The sequence below is a fragment of the Embiotoca jacksoni genome, unplaced genomic scaffold, assembly GCF_022577435.1.
Source record: "Embiotoca jacksoni isolate LCO1_2020_lvr unplaced genomic scaffold, fEmbJac1.0.p SCAF_22, whole genome shotgun sequence".
Lineage (NCBI taxonomy): Eukaryota > Metazoa > Chordata > Actinopteri > Embiotocidae > Embiotoca > Embiotoca jacksoni.
Genome location: NW_027185363.1, coordinates 7964343 through 7988026, shown reverse-complemented (window position 1 = coordinate 7988026; position 23684 = coordinate 7964343). Strand labels below are relative to the sequence as shown.

Sequence of the window (23684 nt, the reverse complement as noted above, 5' to 3'; positions counted from 1 at the left end):
TGGAGGAAAGGATGTAAACACACAAGCAACAAATTTAAAAAAAAATTCACATTAATAATGTGAACAAACAATGTGTGTACAAAAATCTGTAATCCCTCTTGAACATAAACTGTTCACAATATCATTTCATATATTTAACCCACATTTAAACAGGATTTAAAGGCCGAGAATTCCTGCTCTTTCACCAAAATGTCCTGTTTATGAATAAGTAGGAAACAAATAACATGAACAGAGTCAATAATGAAAATTCCTGTGGGCCTGTATATTTTTTTATAATTAAGGTATTTTTGCATTCATTTTGATATTTCTAGCCCCATGACAGTGATGATAAAATCACAAACACCAAAAGCAGCTTTTCCATATCAGTTGCGATTCAGATGTCATGAATAATCTTAAATAGGTTATCTGAGAACTTTTTTTTAAATTTACTATATCTTGATGTTTTAATTTTTTTTATTGTCTTTTTGTTTTATTTAAATATTCAGCTATTCCCAGTTTTAATTATTTAATGCAACTTAATAAGAAATAAAATACTATTCACAAATTATATTAAAACAAAAAACATATAGCCTGCATGGAATAAAAAAAAAAAAAAAAAAAAAAAAAAAAAAAAAAAAAAAAGATAACATAAAAAAATAGTTTTATTAAGGCTGTGAAAAGCTACTGTGTCAAAACCCGTCTGGGAACCAATTGTGGCTTTGACTGAATACAATAAAATAAAGTAATATATTCTAAAACCGTAGTTTAGCTATATAACTACTTGTATTATTTTGTATAAAAGTATAATTATTTTATTTATTCTCTCTCTCTTTTTATTTATTTATAGGTTTACAAAGCAAGACACGTCTCAGCTTTCTGTTTGTTTACCATTTGTCTCTCAGCCAAACTTGGATTGACTTCAGTTTTTGGAAGTGCTTAAGTAGCGGATTGGCTCGTCAATCATACACAGAGCCCGCCTCCCAAGACAGCAAGTTTCTGCTGCATCACCCACAAACAGGACACTCCGGCTAATTTTACACATCAAGTACGTAGATTATGTTGTTATTTATCTAACGTTAAGGTGTTTATCTTCATTTACAACCAACTTGCGATGATTTATTTTTTTTTAACAGAAATGGAGATGAAATAAGCCCAGAAAGCGAAGAGCTAAGAGCAGGTGCAAGTCCTCTAGCGCTCGCAAGCTTTTGACAAATCGGATGTTTACGTCGCGGTTTATTGCCTTTAAAAAAAAAAAAACCATTTAAAAGTGATATGACCGAAGTTCTCTGGTCTGTTATGGAAACGGTAGATAAATATAGATAAACCTCGTGTCTGACAAGGACGCTGTCGCTGCTACAAACGGCGATAAGGATTTCAGCTGTCGTGATGCTGGACCTTCTGTAACAGCACCAGATTTGTCTGCTTTTAATTAGCCTGTCCGGTTTCATCAGTGTGTCATCTTAACTAATTCATAAACTAGTTTGTGTAATATTTAGGTTTATGTGAAAGGATAATGTAAAAGTCTTCTTGGGTTGTGCTGAATGTCACACTGCATTTGTAAGGGACGCTTTTACATCAGGGTGAAACTATTTTAGGGCAGTGCTTGTTTTCGCGTTTACCTCGTTTTGACAGTCACATGCTGTAATTCATTATTTTTGGAGGGTATATTCTTCACACCTCGCTGTTTAAATTACGAGGACATGACCGAAGCATGAAAAATAACCTTCTTGTCTCCTATTTTCTTTTTTATCCTACATGAAGAATATCCTGATTACATCGCCTCCCCCCCCCCTCCACCCCCGTTCTCCACCATGGCCTCCTCCTCTTGCTCCTCAGTTGGAGAAAAACAACTGCAGAGGATAATCAGAGACCTGCACGGTAATTAAGCTGTCCACACAGTCACTACAAGAAATCTCAGAGTGCCCCTAAAAGCTGTGATTAAGGGGCCAAAATTGACAACATTGTGAACATGTATTTACGTTTACAAACTTAGGCCAGTGTTCTAATCCTACATTAAGCCGTCATTTTATTTTCATTTATTTAATTTAATTTGATTTTCCCTTTCTAACACGCACACAAACAGCACTACTGTTCACACTACGCACGCACGTAGCTCTGTTACGAAATCGGGCACAGACCAGGCAATCCTGCACCTGCAGTGATTATGTTTTTCATTTATCTATTGATTTATGCAATATACATATAAGGCTATTAAGAGCTAAATAAAAGCGTAAATAATTAGAATGGTCTCTTACTTTTTCTCACACATACATGTTTTTTTTTTTTTTTAGCCGGTGGGGGCAAAAGTTGCTCCCCAGATACTTTTTATTTTATTTCCTACAGCGTGTGCAAATTTTTGGTTTGCTCCTTGTGTTTATGCAATAATATGATATTTGTGTGTGTATATTAATACTGCTCTTGCTTTGTTCTTGTTCTTTGCTTTAGATGCTGTGCTAGAGTTGAGTAAAGAACACACAGACTGTGCTGAACCCATAACTGACGACAGCGCCAACCTGCACAAGTTCTTCTATAAGCTTGAATACCTGCTGCAGGTATGTTTTCATATCAAAACGAGTAACATTGACTACAACAAAGCTCTATTATGACTATTATTTATAGTTTTATCAGGGTGGTTCAGTTTGAATTTGATGTTTTCTTTTATCCATTAAACTGGGGATTGTTTTCTGCACTAATTGATAAACAGTTGGGTCTATAAAACATCTGAAAACAATGAAAAATGCCTGTGAATGTCCGTGAATTTTTTTCTCGGGATCGATGTGAAATCGCAAAATGTTTTGTTTCGTGCAAAACCAAAACATATTTAGTTGTGGCACAAGACAAGGAAAGCTGGAACTGTAAAATGTTTTTGGTTGATTATCAAAATAAGAATTCTTTGTTGATTGTGAATGGCACCAGCCAGGTCATCTTCTTGTCCACCTCAGCCCCATTTCCAGCCTGACACTTCTTGTCCGGGTGGTGACCCAGGTGCTCTGTGGATTGTCTGATCACAGATTAACCCATGTTGACTGGCTTGGATAGGGTTGAACATTAATCAAATAACCATGCTCACTGGTTTGAAAGAGGTATAATTGCTGCATTTCTTTTTAGTGATCGAATATATGACATGACCAGGGGTTTTGAGTAAGCATTGTTTTGCTGCGCAGGGTGACATGCTAAACGAATCAGGAGTGCTGTAGACCAATCTTTTTGGGTTGTGAACCCTTAAAATGCAAACCCTTGTCACAGGCTAAGTGTATTCATGAGTTACGAGTTGTTCCTTCAAGTAGATTTTCCTCTACTTGGATTGTTCCATTTTTTTGTGACTTACAAGGTAAAACTTTAAGTGGGAAAAAAAGCAAAGATTTGAAAAAGTAAATATAAATTTGCAGAGCAGAATTGTTTTGTTTTTTCCTCTGCTATTAATCTTGAGATTTATCCCGAGGGGTCCTGAGATGAATGACAGCTTTAGCCAGACATAAGTGGCACAAGGATGACATCATAGGAATTATGTTAATTACAAACTGAACCAAAGTCCCAACTATAATAGTTGTAAAGCCGTGTTGTGCAATCCCTGCTACAAAGGACATCGTTTGGTAATACAATGATAAGGTGGTTTGTGTTTCTTAGTTTGACCAGAAAGAGAAGACAACATTTCTTGGCCAGAGGAAAGACTACTGGGATTACTTCTGCGACTGCCTGATTAAGATCAAGGGAGCTAACGATGGCATCCGTTTTGTTAAATCCATCCCTGAGGTAATCCTCCTCTGCATCACACACATGTAGCCCAGCCTCAGTGCCTCGGCCTCGGCCGCCATGGCGTGCCACACACAAATACACAATGACTGGATAACCATGTAACTAATCTCCTGGTGAGTCCGGTACAGTTAGATACAGTGCTGCTAATTCACTTGCTGTCTTACACCTGCACTGACTCGTCCTCACTTTCTATCCTGGGAATTCACAGCGGTGAGCTTCACACCAGAATAACTGTCTTTGATTTAGGCCTACTTTGTACTATATTCCATGTGTTGCTTGTTTAACCTTCAGAGTGCCTGATATTTGAATTTGTTGTGTTTAAAAACATTCAAAGAGTACTCTAGAGGGAGATTTACAAATTAAACATTTTCTGTAGTTTTTGCCTTGTGGGATATTGTCACACACAAAACATGTTGTTCTTTCAAACGTGGCTGCAGCTAGAATTTTTTTTCATTGCCAATGTATCTCCTAATTATTTACTTGATTACATGTTTGGCCTATAAAATCTAAGATAATGTTCAAGAAATGTCTTTGAGAATTTGGCACAAAACAGGCATCTTCAAATTTATTGTTTTGTCAAAATTTGTTGCCCAATTTTTTTTTTAAATCAGCGATTCATGATGTCCGTTATAATTTTGAAGAAGGGACATTTTATTGTTTTGTCCAACCAGCAGTCCAACAGTTAAATGTATTATCATCTGTGACCCAAAAACTTTAAACATCACGTGAGAAGCTGTAACCAGCAGATCTTCAACATTTGTTATTTTAAAAACTGAATCGTTGATCAAGATATTCAATTCATTTCTTTAATAATTACTTTTGATCTATTTGATCAAGGATCTCAACTGCACTGCCACTGTTCCATTCATTATGGAAAACCCTGCGATAAGTAAGCTGTATTTTAGCATGAGAAATTTAATTAATAAGTAAGCCCTGATTCATAAACATAGGAAGTCCACATGTCTCCTTCTATGCTAATTAAGTCTGATTCTTTAGCCAAACATATCTGTGGCTTAAATTTTCTTCGGGGATTTAAAAGTCGGGTTTTCTTCAGAAGTCACGCAGTTTAGTCAATAACATCTAACTGCTAATTAATTGTTGGAGACCTTCGGTATTCTTACTTAAAATATTACTTTTGCTCCTCTTTCACTCCTTTTTGTATCCCGTCCATGGGTCACAGACATGAAGAAGTCTACAGCTGGTGTCCTTATGGTAGATCTGTGTGTGTGTGTGTGTGTGTGTGTGTGTGTGTGTGTGTGTGTGTGTGTGTGTGTGTGTGTGTGTCTGTTGTCTTACTTAAATCCCTCCATCTGTCAATGTGTTGCGGTGTCTGGGTTTAGACGTAGACATCGTACATTTTGTGCTCTACATGTATGCGACACCGGATGCAAAAGGGTCCGAGCGCAAAGCAACTGCCTTTGCTGTTGTCATTTTCCTGTCCGTCGCCTATTTGTTTAAAAAGCGAATGTGCATGCACTCATCTGAGCACCCAGAGGCTTGTTGGTCTGAAAATGAGGTGTGGTGTTGGTGCGTTGCTGCTATTTTGAGGTAGCGATTGCGCGTTTGAACAACAGGAACTTGGTCTTAAGTTAATGCCGCAGTATTTTACCGTTATTTTAAGGGTGCGTTATTAAAATGGTAACATGCAACTACATTGGTACAACGTGCACACTCTGCTTATTTACACACATTACACATATGCAGCAGCGTATAACCACGCAAAAGATGAAGAATAAATGGATAGAAAGAAGTGTCCTTTCTGACTACAGCAAATCCACCATTATCATAACAATCCACCAAGGTGTTAGCACACCTGCTTCTTAAAGGGAATGGAAGATGACACTGATTGATGTTTTTCAACACATCTACGATGAATTACGAGACTCATTACCACCCCTTATAAACCAATCACCTTTCTTTGTGCTCAAATTATCCACCGTTAAACTAGCAGAAGGCGGTTTGGACATGCATTTAGGACATCTAAATGAACGTGAACCATGTTTTTTGGACTGTGCGCTTAGATTGTTCAAATATAGCTCTCTAAATGTGAATAATCTAAAATTAGGAATGGGGAACTATAAAACTGTTCAATCATTTAAGTCATTTCTAAAATTCTTCTGCTGTTACACTCACAGAATGTATGCAGGGAGGATGAACCATATTATGTTAAACAATCTGACCTGTTTAATACTGTAGACTTGAAAAACATGTCAGCGGTAAGACAACATGGCAGTGATGTGTGTCATATCCATGTTAGCGCACACATGAGTGTATTTTTGTGCCTCCTCAGTTGAAGACATCGCTGGGGAAAGGAAGGGCCTTCATCCGCTACTCGCTCGTTCACCAACGTCTTGCCGACACACTGCAGCAGTGTCTTATAAATCAGAAGGTCACAAGGTCAGAGGTCACGTTTATACACCTGATATCTGTTGTTTTGAAGTTGCATAGATGTGTCTTGTGTTTTATGGCAGGGAGGGACTCCACTGTTTATAAGTGTCCTTTCTTTGGAAGTGAGACTCTCTTCCTGATTTATGTTTTATTTCTCTTTTTGTTGAAAACACAACTACTATTTAACCAAACCGTAGATGACTCCCAACACGTCTCACTTCCTGTTTCCTACCAGAGCAAATGCCAGTTTAATTTTGGTTTTATTCTACTTTTATTTAACCGAAGGCGTCTTTTATTGCCATAGCATTTTGAGAAAGTTAACCAACATGGGATAGGAGGTGAAATTACAATACCTTCTGTCCTATACTGTTGGCTTTTGATATTCTTTAAACGTGGTTATGTTATAGACGCTCTGCTCAGGTAAAGCATCACTTGCTGTACATAACCAATCACGCGCAATCTGAGAAACATTAACTACCGGATTTACATTATTTCAATTGAAATATATGTATTTAGAGGTGTCTGTTAACATTTTGATGAATAAGCTTATTTGCTTTCTACCAAACAACCAAAATAAGGCATACATGAAGAGATGTAACCTAACCAGTCAAAATCACGACAAAGTGTTGCAAAAATGACCAATATGAGACAATAAATGATCACAGAGAAACACCAAATGACCAGAAAAACACACAAAGAAATGCAAAATGAGACCAAATGTCCCAAATATGACACAAGAGATGCAACACAACCAAAATGTTAAAAAAAAAAAAAAAAAAAATGCCAATAGAGACGGAAAATGATGCAAGATGCACAGTTATAGTCACAAAAAACTAAAAGATTTGTCGACTTGGCTTTAAGTCTATCTCATATTTTATCCAATTTATGTGTGCGGGGAGCCAACAGGAAGTCAGCCAGTTGAGGTCTCGGATGCACATGCTGTGAAATGACTTAACTTGAGAAAGAATCCAATCGTGCTATTATTTAACTTCTAGATTTATATGAGAATTTACAGTGTCTGCCGTGTAGAGTCTACCTCAGGTTTGTATTTGTGTCCTTTACAGTATTGTGTTCCATGTTTGTTTGCAGTGACTGGTATTATGCCCGTAGTCCCTTTGTCAAGTCTCACCTCACTGCTGACATAATCAACCATCTTTATGAGCTCAACCAGATCCAATTTGATGTGGCGGCCCGAGGTTACGACCTTGATGCGGATTGGCCAACATTTGCAAGGTAACCCACAGTCATCTGTTTACACTTTCACAACTTTTGCAGCTTTCTCAAAAACACAAATAAAAAGTATAATTCTTCCCCCCTTTTGGAAATGATTAGTAAATTGATCTTAAGGAGACCTAATGTAATTAGAAGTAACACACCGCTTTAGTGCAGCTAATGTAAAATGATGGTGAAGAAGTACTGCGTATTTCACAACCTGAGGTAACACTTAATTATCTTATCATCCTGCACATTCACAGCTCTTTTTTTTTTTCCTTCTTCTCTTACATGCGTGTGTATAAATTGTGTGCGCGTGTGTGTGCGCGTGTGTGTGGTTACGTGAGCATGTGTGTGGGTACTGATGGTGTGTGAGTGTTAATCTCAGTTCCTGACCTTTGTGAATGTATCCCTTCTTTCTAATGAATTCTCAGTCACTCCACAGGAAGTAGACCATTATTTCAAAGCACAATGCGTGTTGTGTTGTGTTGTGTTGTGTTGTGTTGTGTTGTGTTGCATCACATTATTTTGACTGTTATGTGAATATATGTAAACAATATAATGCAGTGCAGCAACACATGCGACACCATTAACTATGGCCTGACAAAAGTTGAATGAATTTGTCCAAAGAGGATTTAAGTTTTAAAAGCAGTTTTTCTTTTAGATATCATTGAACAGGATCATATCAGACAGTAAACCTCTGTACATTTTGCAGTTTCTTTTTAGCAAGTGCTTCAAAGGAAATATTTGTTCTGCCTGTCATTTCTCAGAAGTAGCCTGAAATTATGTCCACACACGCACACACACACACACACACACACACACACACACACACACACACACACACGCATGCAGCAAATCTTCCAGACATAGGTTTACTCAGAACACAAGTTGCCAACTAATATTTCAGAGAAGTCTGCAGAAGTAGATTGAATCATTGCTGTATATGTCGTTTATTTTATAATTTAGTCTTAATTTCAACTAATAAAACTCTTTACTCCTTTTAGCTGTTTGAAAAGATAGATTAAAGGTGATTAATCACTTCTTATAAGGTCATTTTGCAATGCTTTCTTTGAGGAAAAACGTTCACATGACTGTATTGATAACATTTTAGTTTTGGTCTCATTAAAAAAATTCCCCTCGGGGATTAATAAAGTAACTACCGAACCTAACCTAACCTAACCTAGCTTCCTAATAATCTTTTAAAGAGGCTTTTTTTTTTTTTACATTGTCTTTATAAGTTCTAATGAAAGTTTAAAGTGCGTCTATGTAGTTTGGTGCCATAATAAAGGAAAGGCAGTCATTGCACATGCAGAAATGTAAACATGTCTATCTGTGCAGTTGTAAATTACAGGCAAGGATCTGTGTAAATTACATTTTTATTACTGAGGTCATCATGGATTTCATTGTATTGAGAAGTGTTTGTAATTTTCTCTTCCCCTTCTATGTACATGAGGGGGCAGACAATTAGAAACACCATCTAAATATAATGCAGTGCAGAACACCACCGCACTGCTAAAACACAATTAAATTAACTCCTCTGAGAGTGTTAACATCAACATTACTGGCATCATAAACTTGTCCTCTTTGGCCAGACAATTGGATTGGATTGTTTTTGGCTGTACAGTTGTAGCTAATAAGATGGCTACAGAGTGAACTGTAGCTTTCTAACAAACAGATGGATATTTACAGTACTTTTAAAATGAATTGTCAGCAGTGTTTCTAATCAAGGAAGTTATTCTAGAAATCAACCACAATGAAACATCACTCTGTTACATTCTGAAATATTGCATCATTTAAAAAAAATCTTTCCTCATAACTGTGAAGCGGTTTGTATTTGTACATTTTGGACATGATCTTGGTTTCCCTGCAAGTCTTACCAAACTACTGTTTTCTTTAAAATGATGAAGACATTATTGCTTTGAAATAAAGTAGAGACTCTTTCATAGTCTAACCCAGGTTTTATTTTCTGTGTAGATTGGTGGCTAAATGTTGACCTTTATCTTCTTTATCTTGGTTTGTGACCCTGATATTTGGTATTTCTTCATGTCAAAGGCGAACATTAGGAAGTGGCTCACCGGCTTACCTGTGGAAGCCTCCCAGTCGTTGCTCCAGCATCAACAGCCTGGTTAGCAGCTATTCCCACTCTCAGGTACAGAAATACTGCTATACATATTCTGTAAAGATAATCTGAATGTGACTGATACAGTATTTACAGCACCTGACCGGACCTCTCTTTCTACGCATTGACCAGGCACAGGAGTTTCTCCCAATCCCGGACTTGAGTCACAGTCTGCTTGGTGAACTGGGAGAACTGGAGGAACCTTCTCCCTGCAGCATTGCAGAGAATCTGCGCATCGAGCTCGACCAGTCGGAGCTCAGACAGCGGGAGCTTTTGGTACGGGTTCAGGAGTTGGGCAAAGAGGCTGCTGAGCTGAAAGGTGTCGTTAAGGACCTTCAAGGCCAGTTGTTAAGTCAGAAGTCTGGTAGTGCGACATCTACAGCAGCCCAAAGTAACCAAGAAACAGGCAATGAGGAGAAAATAAATCGCCATCATACCTGCAGGGAAACAACAAGCAGTGAACTTCAAGACAGACTTGCAGCTGCTGAGAACAAAAATATGGAGCTTCTCTCCAAGTTAGACGAGGCTCTTAAAGAAAAGGGGCAACAAACGGCGAGCTACTGCGACTCAGCCTGGAAAATCCAGGAACTCCTGGATAAACTCAAGACTGCAGAGGAGGAGCGGTTGGAGGCAAAACGAGAGGCTGAGGACAGAGCCAGGCACTCCGAACGTCTGTCACAGGAACTAAAACTCAGGGAAGAAGAGCTGAGGAGCAGCGAGGAGAAGCTGGTGGAAGTAAAAGCCGGAGCCCATGACGAACAGGAGGAGGCGCTCGGGAAGTTGGAGGAGCTCCAAACTGCAGTCGGACGAATTCAGGGAGCGCTGACATTAAAAGAGAAGGAGACGGGGAACTTGAGAGCCCAGCTTCAGGGTCTACAGGCCTCTCTGGAGTGCAGGGAACGGCAGGCAGAGGAACTGAGGAAAAGACTGCAAGAAAAGAGGGAGGAGGTGGAGCAGCGTTGGAGCACGAGTAGTAGCCAGAATGAGGAGCTCGAGAGCCTGATTTTGGATTTAAGAAAAAGTCTGAAAAGCAGCGAGAAAGAGCAAGCGGCGAGTTCAGAAAGAATCAAACATTTAGAAGAGCAGATTGAGAAGCTACATGTTGCGAAAGAAACTCTGAGCTCTCAACTCAATGACGACGTCAATTCCTGCGATGAAACCGAGAACGTCGAGGACTCCAAAACCCAATGCAACAATCTCATGGAAATAAACACAAAACTGCTCCAATCGGTTGAGAAGAGTGAGGCGAGCATTACAGAGCTGACTGAGAGCAGGGCTGTCTTGTTAGAGCAGCTAGCTTCTTTGAGGGCCTCCGAGAAGCACTTGAAAGGGATAGTAGAGGCTGCAAAGATGTCTGTGGAAGACCGGGAGAAGAAGCTTGTGGATGAAAACCTACATTTGGAAGAGATTTACCAGAGGGCGCTTCTTCAGAAGGAAGAATCAGATGCTCAGTTAAAGAAGCTCGAGCATGAAAATGGGAAGCTTCTAGACGTTCAGTCCTCGTTGAAGAAACAGTTGGTCACAACTCGACAAGATTTGGACTCACTCACTACCAAAGCTGAAAAGTTGGACACGAGCCTCACAGCGTCCCAGAGAAGCCAAGCGGAGTTACTTGAAAAGCTGCAGGAAACTGAAGAGAAGCTGAGAGAGCAGACTGTAAAATGTGGTCGGCTTCAGGCTCAAGCAGACGAGCTGGAGAGCAGGACAGGAGAGATGCATGATGAAAAAGGAGCCGCAGAGAGCAACGAAAAGATGCAGAAGCTTCACGATGAACATCAGACTTCCTCAGTGGAGACCAAAGAGGCCCCGATCAGGCTGGTTATTGCCGAGGCTCAGCTGGAGCTCAACCTGAGGGAGGCAACCAGGCTCCGGGAAGAGCTGGTGGAGCTCCGGGCTCAGCTCCTGGCAGGGACTGAGGAGAGGATGAAAGTTCAGGCCCTGCAGGAGGTGACGGAGGCCTCCAGAGAGGACCTGCGCGTTTTAGCAGAGCAACTGAAGGCCCAGGTGGAGGAGCTGAACCGCCGGCACGTGGACGAGATTCTGCGATCTCGGGAGCGCGAGGAGGCTCTTGTCCGCGAGCGTGACGGTGAGGCGCAGGCGCGAGCGGGTCTGGCTGCGGAGGTGACGACCTCCAGAGAGGAACTCGATAAACTTAAGCGTAGATATGAAGCCTTGTGTCTGGAGCAGAGTGATTCGAGGGAGGCGCTTCACAGAGCCCACACGGAGACGGCGGAACTCGGTGTCCACGTGTGCATGCTGAACGCTGAGAACGAGGAGGCTCGCCTGCGCTGGGAGGGCCTGTCAACTAAGCTGCAGGAGCTGGAGGAGGAGGCGGCGCAGGAGGCAGACCGGCTGAATACCTGCATGGAGCAGCTGCGTCAGGAGAACCAGGAACTCCGCTGTCAGCTCCGTGACGACGAGGGTCTGTTGGCATCCAAGAATAAACTGCAGAAAGAGCTGAGCAAAGCCCACCAGGAGGCCGAAGCTGTGCAGGAGACGAGCGAGGAGGAGATTCAGGGACTCGGGTTCCAGCTCAGCAGCCAAGCCCTGAGCCACGGAAACCAACTACAGGTCAGACATTAACAGCTCAGCTAAACAAATGTGGCGTGTTTACATACACTTCAGCATGTTCCCTTTGTCTTCCTGCCCTAACCAGTTTCTTTTACTTCTCTGGTTACTTCAGTGCATATAAACATATACTGCTTAATTGCATCACTTTCCTCTTTTTTTTTTTTTTTTAAATACTCAAACTGTTGATTTGTAAATTTGCTACAATGTCTGATTTTTAATCATGTACTCAAAGTGCGATAAATTTATGATGAATTTTTTTTTCAACCAGAGCGTGAATCAGGAGTTGGAGGGAGTGAAGATGCAGCTGGTGAGCGAGCAGGAGAAAGTTGTCGGGCTGGAGAACAAACTCAAACAGCTTGAGGTGAGAATATAAGTCGCTGCGTAAAAAGTTTGGTACACTGACACAGGCGGGTACGTCGACCCCTCTGTCTACATGAATCTGCACAGATTCCTATTACAAGACTTTGAAGTCAGCTATAAGGAGGTTTTGTGGTCCAAAAATTTGCTTAAAAAGAAACGAGACCCTTTTTAACTGTCGGTGTCATCTCGGCTCGGCTCGACTCTACTCACCTTCTCTGGGTTTCCTTTGGGTAAAAGTTATGTAAAAGTACTTGGTAGTCTTTTTGCCATCATCTCTGTGGAAGTTCCAAGCTGAGCTGATATTAAAAAGTGAGATGAAAACACTGCAGATTGACCAGACGTCAGCATGAAGTCACTGCATCACTACATGCCATTGTAAACTCGCCAAGCTACTGGAGCAGCTGCAATTTTTAAGCAAAGACGTTCCCCTTTCTATGTCTAACGGCTACATACCGAGAATTAAGAACAGTATCCCCTCCATATCCACTATTGCCTCTGCGTGCAGTGTTGAAGATGACATTACGGCAGTTTCATGTGACATCAATATAGTAACACGAGGTTACTATCTGCAGTGGAAAACAAAATCTAGAAAAAGTACCTGGGACCAAAAGTGAGTAGAGCTGGTACTGTCAGAGGTGCTAATGAGGCCAAACTTAAATTCAAAGCTAACAGGCATGGTTTAAAATCGACAAGTTACTGTCCCAGAGTGGCCACGTCCACGTCCACGTCAACATCTCAGACCGACTATAAATTTGCGACTCACTGTCTGATCCAGATTGTTCTCTGACAGACTGAGGAGTTTTGCATAAAATAATTTAGTGTCCAAATGCGAAACGCTGATTGACAGACTGAAGATTGTAATTGCTGCTAAAGGTATGTCACTCACTTCAAAGGCCGTTTTGTAAAGATCTGTTTTCTAATTATCAGTAAAGGGACTTTCTTTCTGTTGATCAGCATCCCAAAACCAAAGTGTTGAGGCGGTCACTTACTTTACGTCCAACGTGGTTTTGTACGAGGAATGAAACCTGTTAGCTGTTAAACATTGGCCGCACTGCAGACAACATTGGAAGGCGATGCCGTGACAAAACGCACGTAGAGTATGTGCAGCTCCATCCGCATTGTCGTGTCTGGGATTTGATAAACGAAAACACAAATTCCAGTTCCATTGTGTATATTGGCAATTGAAGTAATCATAATGTTATGGTCACAAGCATAATTCACAAAGAACCAGAAATAATGTCCTGATTTGCTGTACTGATTGCAGGCTGAGAATCAGAGATATTGCCAACAGATTGAGGAGAAAAACATCCAGATGGCCGAGTCTGAAAATCTCATTCAGCAGAAAGAAGACGAGATAATCCATCTGATAGGGAATTTATCAAGGTGAGATACTGTATTCATAATCACACATTCTGGACTAAATGAAAGCTCTGTGATGAAACTTTCTTAATCTTGTGTTCTTCAGATAAGAAAAAAAATACAAATTCTTTTTCTACAATTTTGGCATTTGTTTTCTTGTTTTTAAATATCTGGCCCAAAAAAATATTTGCATGGAAACAATCAAAGCCACCTGAGATTCTCCATGTTTTTTTGGACGTATAATGTATTGGCTGGTGTTTTGTCCGATTTGCAGGACTGAGGAAGGTCTCGCAGTGGCTCAGCGGGCCTGTCATGAGATGGGTGAAAACCTACGGAAAGTCACACAGGACAAACAGAGCTTCGATCTTAAGACAGCTGCTGAACTCGACGATCTTTACCGTACCAAAATCAATTTGGAGGAGAGGCTTGTGGAGCTCATCAGGTACAAACAGCCTTCCTGTTTCCACCGATTTTCCCAGATCTGTTCAAATTCATTTGCTTTGCACCTTTTTTGTCTGTTTTTCTTGGTATTTGTTGCAGTAAATGGTATTTGTACCTCCCGAGCAAGATGGAGACACATTGTTTTTGCCACTGCCTAAAGTCCTCAATTGTTTTCTCTACGGTGTGATTTTGAGGGTTATATACTATTACACTAGTTTGTGCTTTCTGCAGGGAGAAAGATGCACTTTGGCAAAAGTCAGATGCCCTGGAGTTTGAGCAGAAACTGCGGGACGAGGAGACGGAGCGAGACGTCAACTACTGCCTGGGCTGTCGCACCGAGTTCAGCTGGTGGTTCCGCAAGAACACCTGCAGGTCAGATTATCTTCTGTTTAATGAGCAAAAATACATATCAACCAATAAAACTGCTCTTAATGCTTCTACTCGCCACTTTTTCAGATTGCTAGAGCTCATTCTTTGAACTTCTGTTGTTGTTTGTTAGAGTCCGAGAGCAGCCGGTTTACACTCTGCAACACAACACTTACTTACTTTATTCTGTAAATTGTTGCCACATATGCAAAACACGTTGAGAGAAATGAAGTCAAGACTGTTGTCAAAACAAAAACCAACTTGACATGCAGTCAGATAAATGTCTAAGGAACTGTGACACTGATGTTTTTAATCCTTAATTTCACTTCTCATTTACACTTCACGTTAAATAAGGCAGCCTGCCCTCTGTTTTTATATTTATATTTGGAAGGGTTCAACAGTTAGTTTAAATATTTTGTTTGTTTACCCTGTAAGTTTGCTGTTGTACACGTCTGCAGTTTTAATAATAAACGGTGCAATCAATTTGAACTTGGTGCTTCACTGCATCATTTATGTGTTTACATTGAGTGTGAAAGCAAGAAAATCTGCTGAGGATATGAGAATTTTACAACATTTTGAGAACGGTTATTGACAAAAGCTGCTAGACAAAGGAAAAGAAACAACTAAAACAACAGAATATTAAGTCTGTTCACAAAAACAAGACATTGATGCATCATTACAGTAATTTACTCCTGTCAAATTTATTTGTGATTTTACTTTCGCTTCTCTACTTTTACATACTTACTTTCACATTTGCTTCTCTACTTACAGTCTGAGACACGGTACCCCGTAACACTGTTTAAAGACTCTTAGAGCAGAGATGTCGAGATATACCTCAAGGTCAAAGCTGGAAACTAAAGTACTTTTGCTGTTTAGGTCTTTTTTGCTTTGGTGCCAATTTCAAAATGTACCACCAATGGAAAAAACTTCCGAAATGGACTTTTTTTACACGGGCCATTTAACATAAAATGCCACTTTTTTATTTTGTGCATGTGTTCATGGTTTACCTAAACATGAACAGCTACTATTCGTACTAAGTCATCTTCTCTACACTCCACTGCGATATATTAAGTCATTTTTACCCACACTGTCAATCTCAATCATGTTTTGTCTTCTCCCAGACTGTGTGGGCGTCCCTTCTGCTACTACTGCTGCAGCAACACAGTGAGCACCCTGCAGGGCGGCAACAGGGAGCGCTGCTGCAAGGACTGCTACAACCAGCACAGTGCAGTCATTGAGCGCCACCCGCAGGAGGAAGTGACTAACAGCACACCCGGGACTCCGTTCAGCCGCTTGCTGCAGGCTGGCAGAGCTGTGACGGGTGTTTCAGGTTGATGCACAATGTTACACGCACACACACACTCTCTGACACTAATGTGTCAAAGGTTTAGGTATTTGCTGTAAATTGGGGATGTGTTGGCACACGCAGTCCTGTAGGAGTGGAATATAAGGTCCAGTCATGAACATGTGGCTGATGTTTATTTTCCAGGAGCAGATGAAGGCGAGAAGCAGGACGATGGTGTTTTTGACATCATCACAGAGGAGGAAGTGAGCGGCGTCTATGACAGCGACTCCCTTTCTTTTGCCACCGCCAGCTCTCCCGGCCTCGGACAGCAGGGGGCAGCACAACTGTACGTATCTCGTGCCGTCACTGATGGAAAAATTGAAACTGACACAGACACAGCAAAGAGCAGAGATTATAAACCACAACACGGCAGATTAATTGCAGCCACCAAAACAGATTTGTTGTTAACACGTTTCCTTTACAACGTGCTACGTCTGAAACTGTTTAGTCTGTTCCAGTTGAACTCTGGCGAACTTAAGCTGTCACAAATCTGGCAATCTGTGCAACAGAGGGAAGAAATTCAGGAGCATGATCATTAGAAACATCAAGGAAAATTACATTTTTAAATTCAAATGAAAACGAAGTTACATTTTTTTATCTTCAAACGGCGTCTTGCGTACATTGGCTTTTACAAAATGGAGAAGTAAGTACTCTTAACGCATGCTGATATTTGCAGTTTTGCAGTACATATGTTTTCATTGGATGTGTATTGTTTTTTTTAAATCAGATATCTATAGATTAGTAAATGATCCATAAATGTAAAACATCTGTCATTGTGGTCAGAACCAGCAGTGCCAGTGCAGGTGACATCACAGCGGAGGACGCCGAGGACCTCGGTGCTGCGGTGCAGGATGCAGAGATCTGCCTGCTGAAGTCCGGAGAACTCACGTGAGTTTCACATCCAGCAAAAGTCACACTGGAAAAAAAAAAACACACACAAGTGTTTCAGAGGTTTTGTTGACAAGGTCACGAGATTCAGCTTTAAGGTTTCCTGTAGTCTTGTGGTGAAAGCATTGAAATCTCAGTGGGAAGTGAAAATTGACACTAGTAGGTGTGTTAACAGCTCCTCTAAATGTTAGGTGGTAAGTGTTGCAAAAGCTCTTGTTTCACTTCTCTTGTAACGTGGAGGAGGTTTGTTTAGTAAGTGTGGAAAAAGCTTTAAGGCCTAATGTCAGCAGCCATCTGCCTCAAATGAAGAGCTGCTGAGCAACGAGCTAAATCCTTTCACCAAAAATAAAATATACAGCGTTGACCCCGGACTGTAGTTTTTAACTGGTGGTGCCGTGTTGTTAAGTCGTGATCTTTTGAAGACAATCATGTCAAATATAATTTTCATCAAACGGTTGCAGTATGGAGCCCTGGATTTTGGATTGTCAAAAAGAAACGCCATTGACTTTCAAAAATGTCGTCTATTTATAGGCTTCAGGCACTATGACTTTATATGTGAAAAAAATAACACATTCAATATTCGTCTCCGTGGCTCCAGAGGAAGCAGCATGAAATTAGTTTGAGTCAGTTGAGCCTGAAGTTTCAAAATAAAAGAAATGTGAAGTTGGAAAGAAGTAAACTTCAGACCTCTGAAGTCCACTCATCTATGCTTGAGGCCTGCAGGTCAAGGCTCCTTATTAGCTGCAAAGTAAGGTGTAATTACTGTCATTATAAATGAATCTGACGGTTAGATCGTTTGGTCTGGTCAGAATATACTGAAATATTCTAATCACAGTTTTCCTGCTCATCAGAGCAATAAGCAGCAATAAGATATGAAATAGAAATGGCTACTTGATTCCATCCGCTTACTTTAAAACAGCAGCATGTTTTGGAGAAACGTCTGGTTTCCTGCCCTTTGCTTTCTGTAAAATCAGTCACTAAACAGAAAAATAATTCACAACTATATGTACAACTACATTTTTCATTTAATCCACTTTTAAAAGAATTATTCCCCAAAATGTTCCTGTTTCAGCTTCTCAGATATGAGTTTAATGTTTTTCTCAGGCTCACATGACAGTTAACTCAATACTTTGTGATTTTGGACTTTTGGTTGGATAAAACAAGCAAATATGAAAATGTCAACTTGATTTAATTGTGATTTTCTATCCAAAAAGTATCCCATTATTCTATGATAAAATGAATTGTAATCTGGAGGGCTTCGGTAGTGTGAACTGTCTTGGCTTATTTCCTGTGCTGCAGGCTCTGTATCCACTTCACGGTGGACGACATCTCCGAGTTTGGCGACAGCTCTCGAGAGCTCTTCATCAAGTCGAGCTGCTACAGCATCATCCCCATCACCATGAGCAGTCCTGGTCCCACTGTCTGCTGGACCTTCACCTCTGAGCCAAAGAGCATCTCCTTCAGCGTGGTGTACAGGGAGAGCGGCGACACTCCCCTGGAGCAGGCCAAGGTGAGTCGCCAGCATGCGTGGGAAGGGAACATGGATATAGAACACACACATTTTACAGACAAACATAAGCTGACAAAAGGGCTGCGCAAAATTCAATAGAATCCAAAACAAATTAGATTTGAAACAATCAAACCATTAGATTCAAATAAAGCAAAATTGAGTATGCAGACATCTGCGAAGAAGAACACACACTAACGGCTAATTGCGGCTGTAAATCAGCTGCGGTTTAAGACTGACTGACAGAATGATGGATAGATCACATGATTGATTTCATGATCAGTAATAATAAACAATGTGAACACAATGTGAAAGGTGTCGCAGAGGAACGATCACCCCAATCTGCAGCTGCCTTCGCCGCGCAGCTTCACGGCTCATTGTTTAGCCGCCCGGGGTAAAGTTTACACATCTGGTTTCCTCTCACTGCTCTGCTGTCGTTGAGGAGCCGGTGGACACGGTGGAGTGTGTAGCACATACGGACAAAATCAGATATCGCCATATTTTGGACCAAATACATCAATGTATTAATATCGCAACGATCCTGTAGGGATGGACTGTTGGTGCTTTCCCCAAAATATTTAACCAGATGTTTGATTATCCGTAATGCGGGTATAATGACTCAATGGGTATAATAAAACAGCTAGAACAGACAAAATGACATCATTTTACTATAATGTAGCCTTTAAAATCTGAAAAACACAACACTTATGCCGTATCGCTATATTACAATATCCAAAATCTAAGACTAAATGTAATAGTGGCTAAAGAGCCAGACGTTTCCCTGAGGAGTTGATGGAACACCAAAAACGGCGTGCACGCAAACATCTCTCCAATTGGATGATTATTTGGCTCCAGGGCTGCTGGGGTTAATATTGTTAACATATAATAATAGTGTGAACTGCCACCGCCACCTGGTGGTAAAAACAATCGGTGATCGCAGAGTGTCAATACACATACATGACAAGGATTCAAGGATGTAAGTCACGTGCTTACATATGCATCTTTTCCTCCTCCGTCATGTCATGAGAAGGACGAGTGCTCAGTCTCAGCCTGCCGCCGGTGGCACTCTGAATTCTGTGACTTGCTAATGTAAAATGCAGTATGCATACACAAAAAGCTGAATTATTCAGCTGATATTTCCTGAATGATAAAGTAGGCATAATATATAAATAATAATGTTGCTTTCACTCATGCAGCCGTAGCGCAGCCCTCCAGTGAGGAGCGAACACCGTTTTCCCCATCAGGACGATGACTCAGGACGGGGTTAATGAACGTCACACAGCGGGGGGTTGGGGGGAGTCCTTCGGGCGAAGGACTCTCTCAGCGCAGCAGGATCTCCATCGTTCATCAGGATTTAGATTCCATGAGCAGATTCAGATTTGATCAAACGTTATGTAATCCATTCCCTGCCTTCTGGTCCCGTCACTCGTTCAAATCCGCACCCGAAGCGTACAGAAATACTTCTCTGCCGTTACAACAAATGTCAGCCAGGATTTCTTTCCTGTGCAGGTTTTGATCCCGCTGACCCGCTGTAATTCCCACAAGGAGACGATGCAGGGGGAGCTGAAAGTCAGAAACCCCGGAGAATACACACTCATCTTTGACAACTCCTTCTCCAGGTCAGCCGTCCGACGCGCCGACTGTTTATCTCGTGTCCACTGTTCAGAATAACCACCGTTTCTGCTTTGAGATCAAACCTGGAGTGAAATGCTTCTCTGTCTTTGCCGTTGATCAGGTTCATCTCGAAGAAAGTGCTGTATCATCTGAGTCTAGACAAGCCTGTGGTCTACGATGGAACTGACCTCCTCTGAACGGGGCCGCGCGAGCGGGTGTAAATCTGACTTCTGGGTAGAAAATGTTCAGGGTGTTTGAGCCCTGACGGAGAAGCGAGCTCAGTGGAAAGCTGCGGCGTTATTAAAAATGTCTCTCGGCTTTCGGCTCGCTCGCGAGGTTATTAAACTAAACGTCGGGTGAATTGTAGGTGCTGAACGAAGGCTGAAAAGGATGAAGGAAAGCAAAGTTTATCTATTGAATGTGAGCATGCGCTACCTTTTTTTTTTTTTTTAATAAAAGCTGGTTTAAATGTAGCATTGAGGGTATCCAACGTCACTCCGAGCTGATGGGCGCGTTGTTGCATTTCTGAACGTGATAAGCTTGTGTGTGCAGGTACGGATGTGTCGGCACCTACGGACGGTTCTTCTGTACGCGTCTTTGCAGGAGGAAAACTGTGTTTCTGCTTTACCCTGGGGCGGAATTGTTTGTCGTCCTGATTTCATTCGTCTCCTAAAAGAAGAGGGTGTCAAACGGGCAATCTGCCCAGTGATAAAAGTCTACGTCGCACCATTAAGGTCCGATACGGTTAAAATCTCTTGTTGCGGTGTGGGAAATTTCTGTTGTAATATCCGTATTTCTTGTGATTTAATCATTATCCTTTAAAAAAAAAAAAAAAAAACTTATTAGAATTGGATAAGAGAAGCAGACAGGAATGTCTTATTTCCAGTAAGCAAGTGGATTAAATCCTCATCAAATCAAGATCTGCTATTGCAAAAATATACATATTCAACTCTGTTCCCAGTGACCCGATAGGTGCAGAGATGTTAAAGGAAGCGCTACTGTTGTTTTAGAAGGTTTAACAACCGTCTGACTGCTGACAAACAAATGTGGAAAAAAAACGCTGGACGCGAGAGCGACGTGGAAACTCATGTTTGTTAACAACTTCAGATTAAATTCAGTCGAACGCTTTCAGTTTGTTGCCTGAACTGGTGTAAGATGAAGAATTTCACAAATTTAACTTTGTTACTTGCTTAAACCTTCCGTTAACCAACCGTTACCGGAGTAAGCGACTCTTTTAAGCGTGCATTTGTTGTGAATGCCGTGGTAGAACGAGCCTTCACCTTATATCCGTAACATGAACACATGCATGTTATCATCTATATAACCGTTGCCTTTTCTGCCTGTCAGAAATGAGAGGAAACAGATTCGTTGCATTGCAATCATGACACGGCGGGGCTTCTGTAAAAGTCCTGACACGGCGTTTTGTTTTGGTTATCTTCAGCAAACAGGCTTTAATTCAGCGCATTGTTTCTGATGGTTACGACAGAGGAGAATGTGGCCACTTGGTTTCTATGCATGCAAAACACTAAGAATGTGCAAAGGCCTCCCCAACTCTAATCCCGGGGGGGCTGAAAAGGATGTAGCACAGATCAAAACGGACATTTCAGTGCTTTAAATGTTTCGAGTTTCATTTGAATTATCTCTCCTGATGGTTTTAAATTAAATTTAGTGAAGATATTATGATTGTTTTTTTTTTAAATAAGATACAGAGAACTCGTAGGTGAAGAAACGGTGTTTGTTTTGTAAAAACAAACAAAACAATATGCTTATTCATAGAAATATTTTAATGATAGAAACAGATGGGTTTTTTTTCTTCTATGCTGTCGCTGTGTAATGTTCTGAATACGTTATTTGGGGTGTGAAATGTGCACAACCTGCAGTGTGTCAAAAAGAAAAATATAAATCTTAGCCTTCAAATAATACAAATCCAAAAATGATATATAATTTTTTATACTTGACGTTTTCCAATACAAACCATATAATTTTTCAATCAATAATCCTTTGAGTGTCTTAGAAGTGATCGTTTGATTTTACTGACTTGAAATAACTGAATCACTACTTTGCTGTTCAACAGAGAATTTGCTAAAATGTCTTCCATCAGTTGAAACTCATTTTGTGACGTGATGTGAACAAAACTGACACGAGGAAGAACATCAGGAAAAATGACACCTTTTTATACATATCTGAAGAAAAAGAGTGATGCATTGCCAAATATATTGTAGAAATATATTTGTCTATTTTAACTGTTCTTAAATGGGAGCTTCTATTTAAAGACACTTCAACATGACTGCTGTATATTGCACTTTTGAAAGGGCTTTCTTGTTGGTCTGTATCCCATGAGCCTTTGTGCCAGTTGATGAATGTGTTTTCTTTTCCTTTCTATGTAGTAAGTGTGTGATTGGTAGATGTTTACTGCTGGATTTGCCAGAGGGAAGCTTTAACTCTCTGACTTAACCTGTAAATGATTGTGGACAATGTTTATTGAAATATAATTTACATACTAAAAATTTATATTAGAAATGATTTAAGATTACAGATTAATAAATTCATTGTGTGATAAATCTGTGATTGCTGGCTATTGTGATTGTTGTACAAGATAAATTGTAGGAATTTGTTTCGGGTCAACGTTTTTCCACATTCTTTTTTTAGCACCGACACAAACCGGCTGTAAACCAAGACGGGTTAAAGTGCCTGTAACCTATTTTGTTAGATTAAAAATAAGCATATTTACAAAAGGCATAGGGTGTGAGGGGGGAATGGCGTCAGTTGTGAGTGGAACATGGATGAGTGACGAATGAGGAAAACGGGTCACACCAGGGCCAAAACCAGGAGCTGTCAAGCCTACGAGAGAGACGGAGAGACAATGACCCTGCAGGCTGGTATTTATAGGCCCAATCCCAATATCCACCCTGAACCCAGAACCATAAACCCTGAACCCTGAACCCAGAACCCTGAACCCTGAACCCTGACCCTCCATCCTGACATCACACCCAGCGTGCATCGCCATTGGAAAGGAAGAAACGCTTCCCCCCCAAAATAAGAATGATTAAATTAATTAATAAAAATATTATATACATATATATATATGAATAACCACAGCGGAGAGCAGCCCGGTGCTGTCACCTTACATCACGAAAATATGAGCAGGACAACGAGAAGGGTCCAGCTGAGGTGGAAGACGACCACGCTTAATACGTGGCGAGTTTTGCTACGAACTGTGGGTAATTCCCTGAGCCGAAGTGTGCAGAAATGCGGACTTGCGGAAAGGGTGCTTAAAGGGCTCAAAATATCCACCAGAGAGTGCTCGCAGACGCGGTGGGACAGCCCCAGACCCCTCGCGGACTTACCCGGGGACGCCCCTCCACGCGTGCGAGGGTGGACGTCGGGATCGGGCCGCAGCCCGTGATCGAGGCCTCCGCAGGTGCCGCCACTTTAACTTAGCGACCCTCCCTGACAAGAAAAGGAAGCAGCATGTAGTGTTTAAATTGTATTCTCAAACTAACAGGTAGTCATGCTAAACGCAGTCGATATTTAAGTGTGCTGTCGACGCACACTATTCTCCCACAATGCAACGCACAAAGGAAAAGGAAGAGCAGCTCGCAGATAGAAGAAGAAAAAAGTGAGGGGTTTTGGGGAAACGGCTCCAGTAACCAACCCAAAACAAGTATTAAATATTTGGGAAACTAGTTTGAAAAAGGAAAACTATAAAAAAAAATAATAATAATAAATGTTCCTGTCTCTGTAAACTTGAATGGGCAGAAAGTAAGTTACAGTTT

General features: G+C 40.9%; 1 protein-coding gene across 1 annotated transcript; it reads left to right on the top strand.

Annotated features, from left to right (window-relative positions):
- The first annotated feature begins 809 nt into the window (after nucleotides 1-809).
- Nucleotides 810-22469, top strand: fyco1b (FYVE and coiled-coil domain autophagy adaptor 1b). Its single transcript, XM_069157704.1, has 18 exons — nucleotides 810-1024; nucleotides 1741-1857; nucleotides 2425-2531; nucleotides 3607-3732; nucleotides 6026-6132; nucleotides 7213-7356; nucleotides 9391-9487; nucleotides 9590-12028; nucleotides 12297-12389; nucleotides 13653-13771; nucleotides 14022-14189; nucleotides 14420-14560; nucleotides 15676-15884; nucleotides 16044-16185; nucleotides 16683-16787; nucleotides 18087-18297; nucleotides 19804-19913; nucleotides 20030-22469. Exons 2-18 carry the CDS (start codon nucleotides 1791-1793, stop codon nucleotides 20103-20105), a joined length of 4461 nt encoding a protein of 1486 aa, XP_069013805.1. The 5' UTR covers nucleotides 810-1024; nucleotides 1741-1790; the 3' UTR covers nucleotides 20106-22469.
- Nucleotides 22470-23684: the final 1215 nt, after the last annotated feature.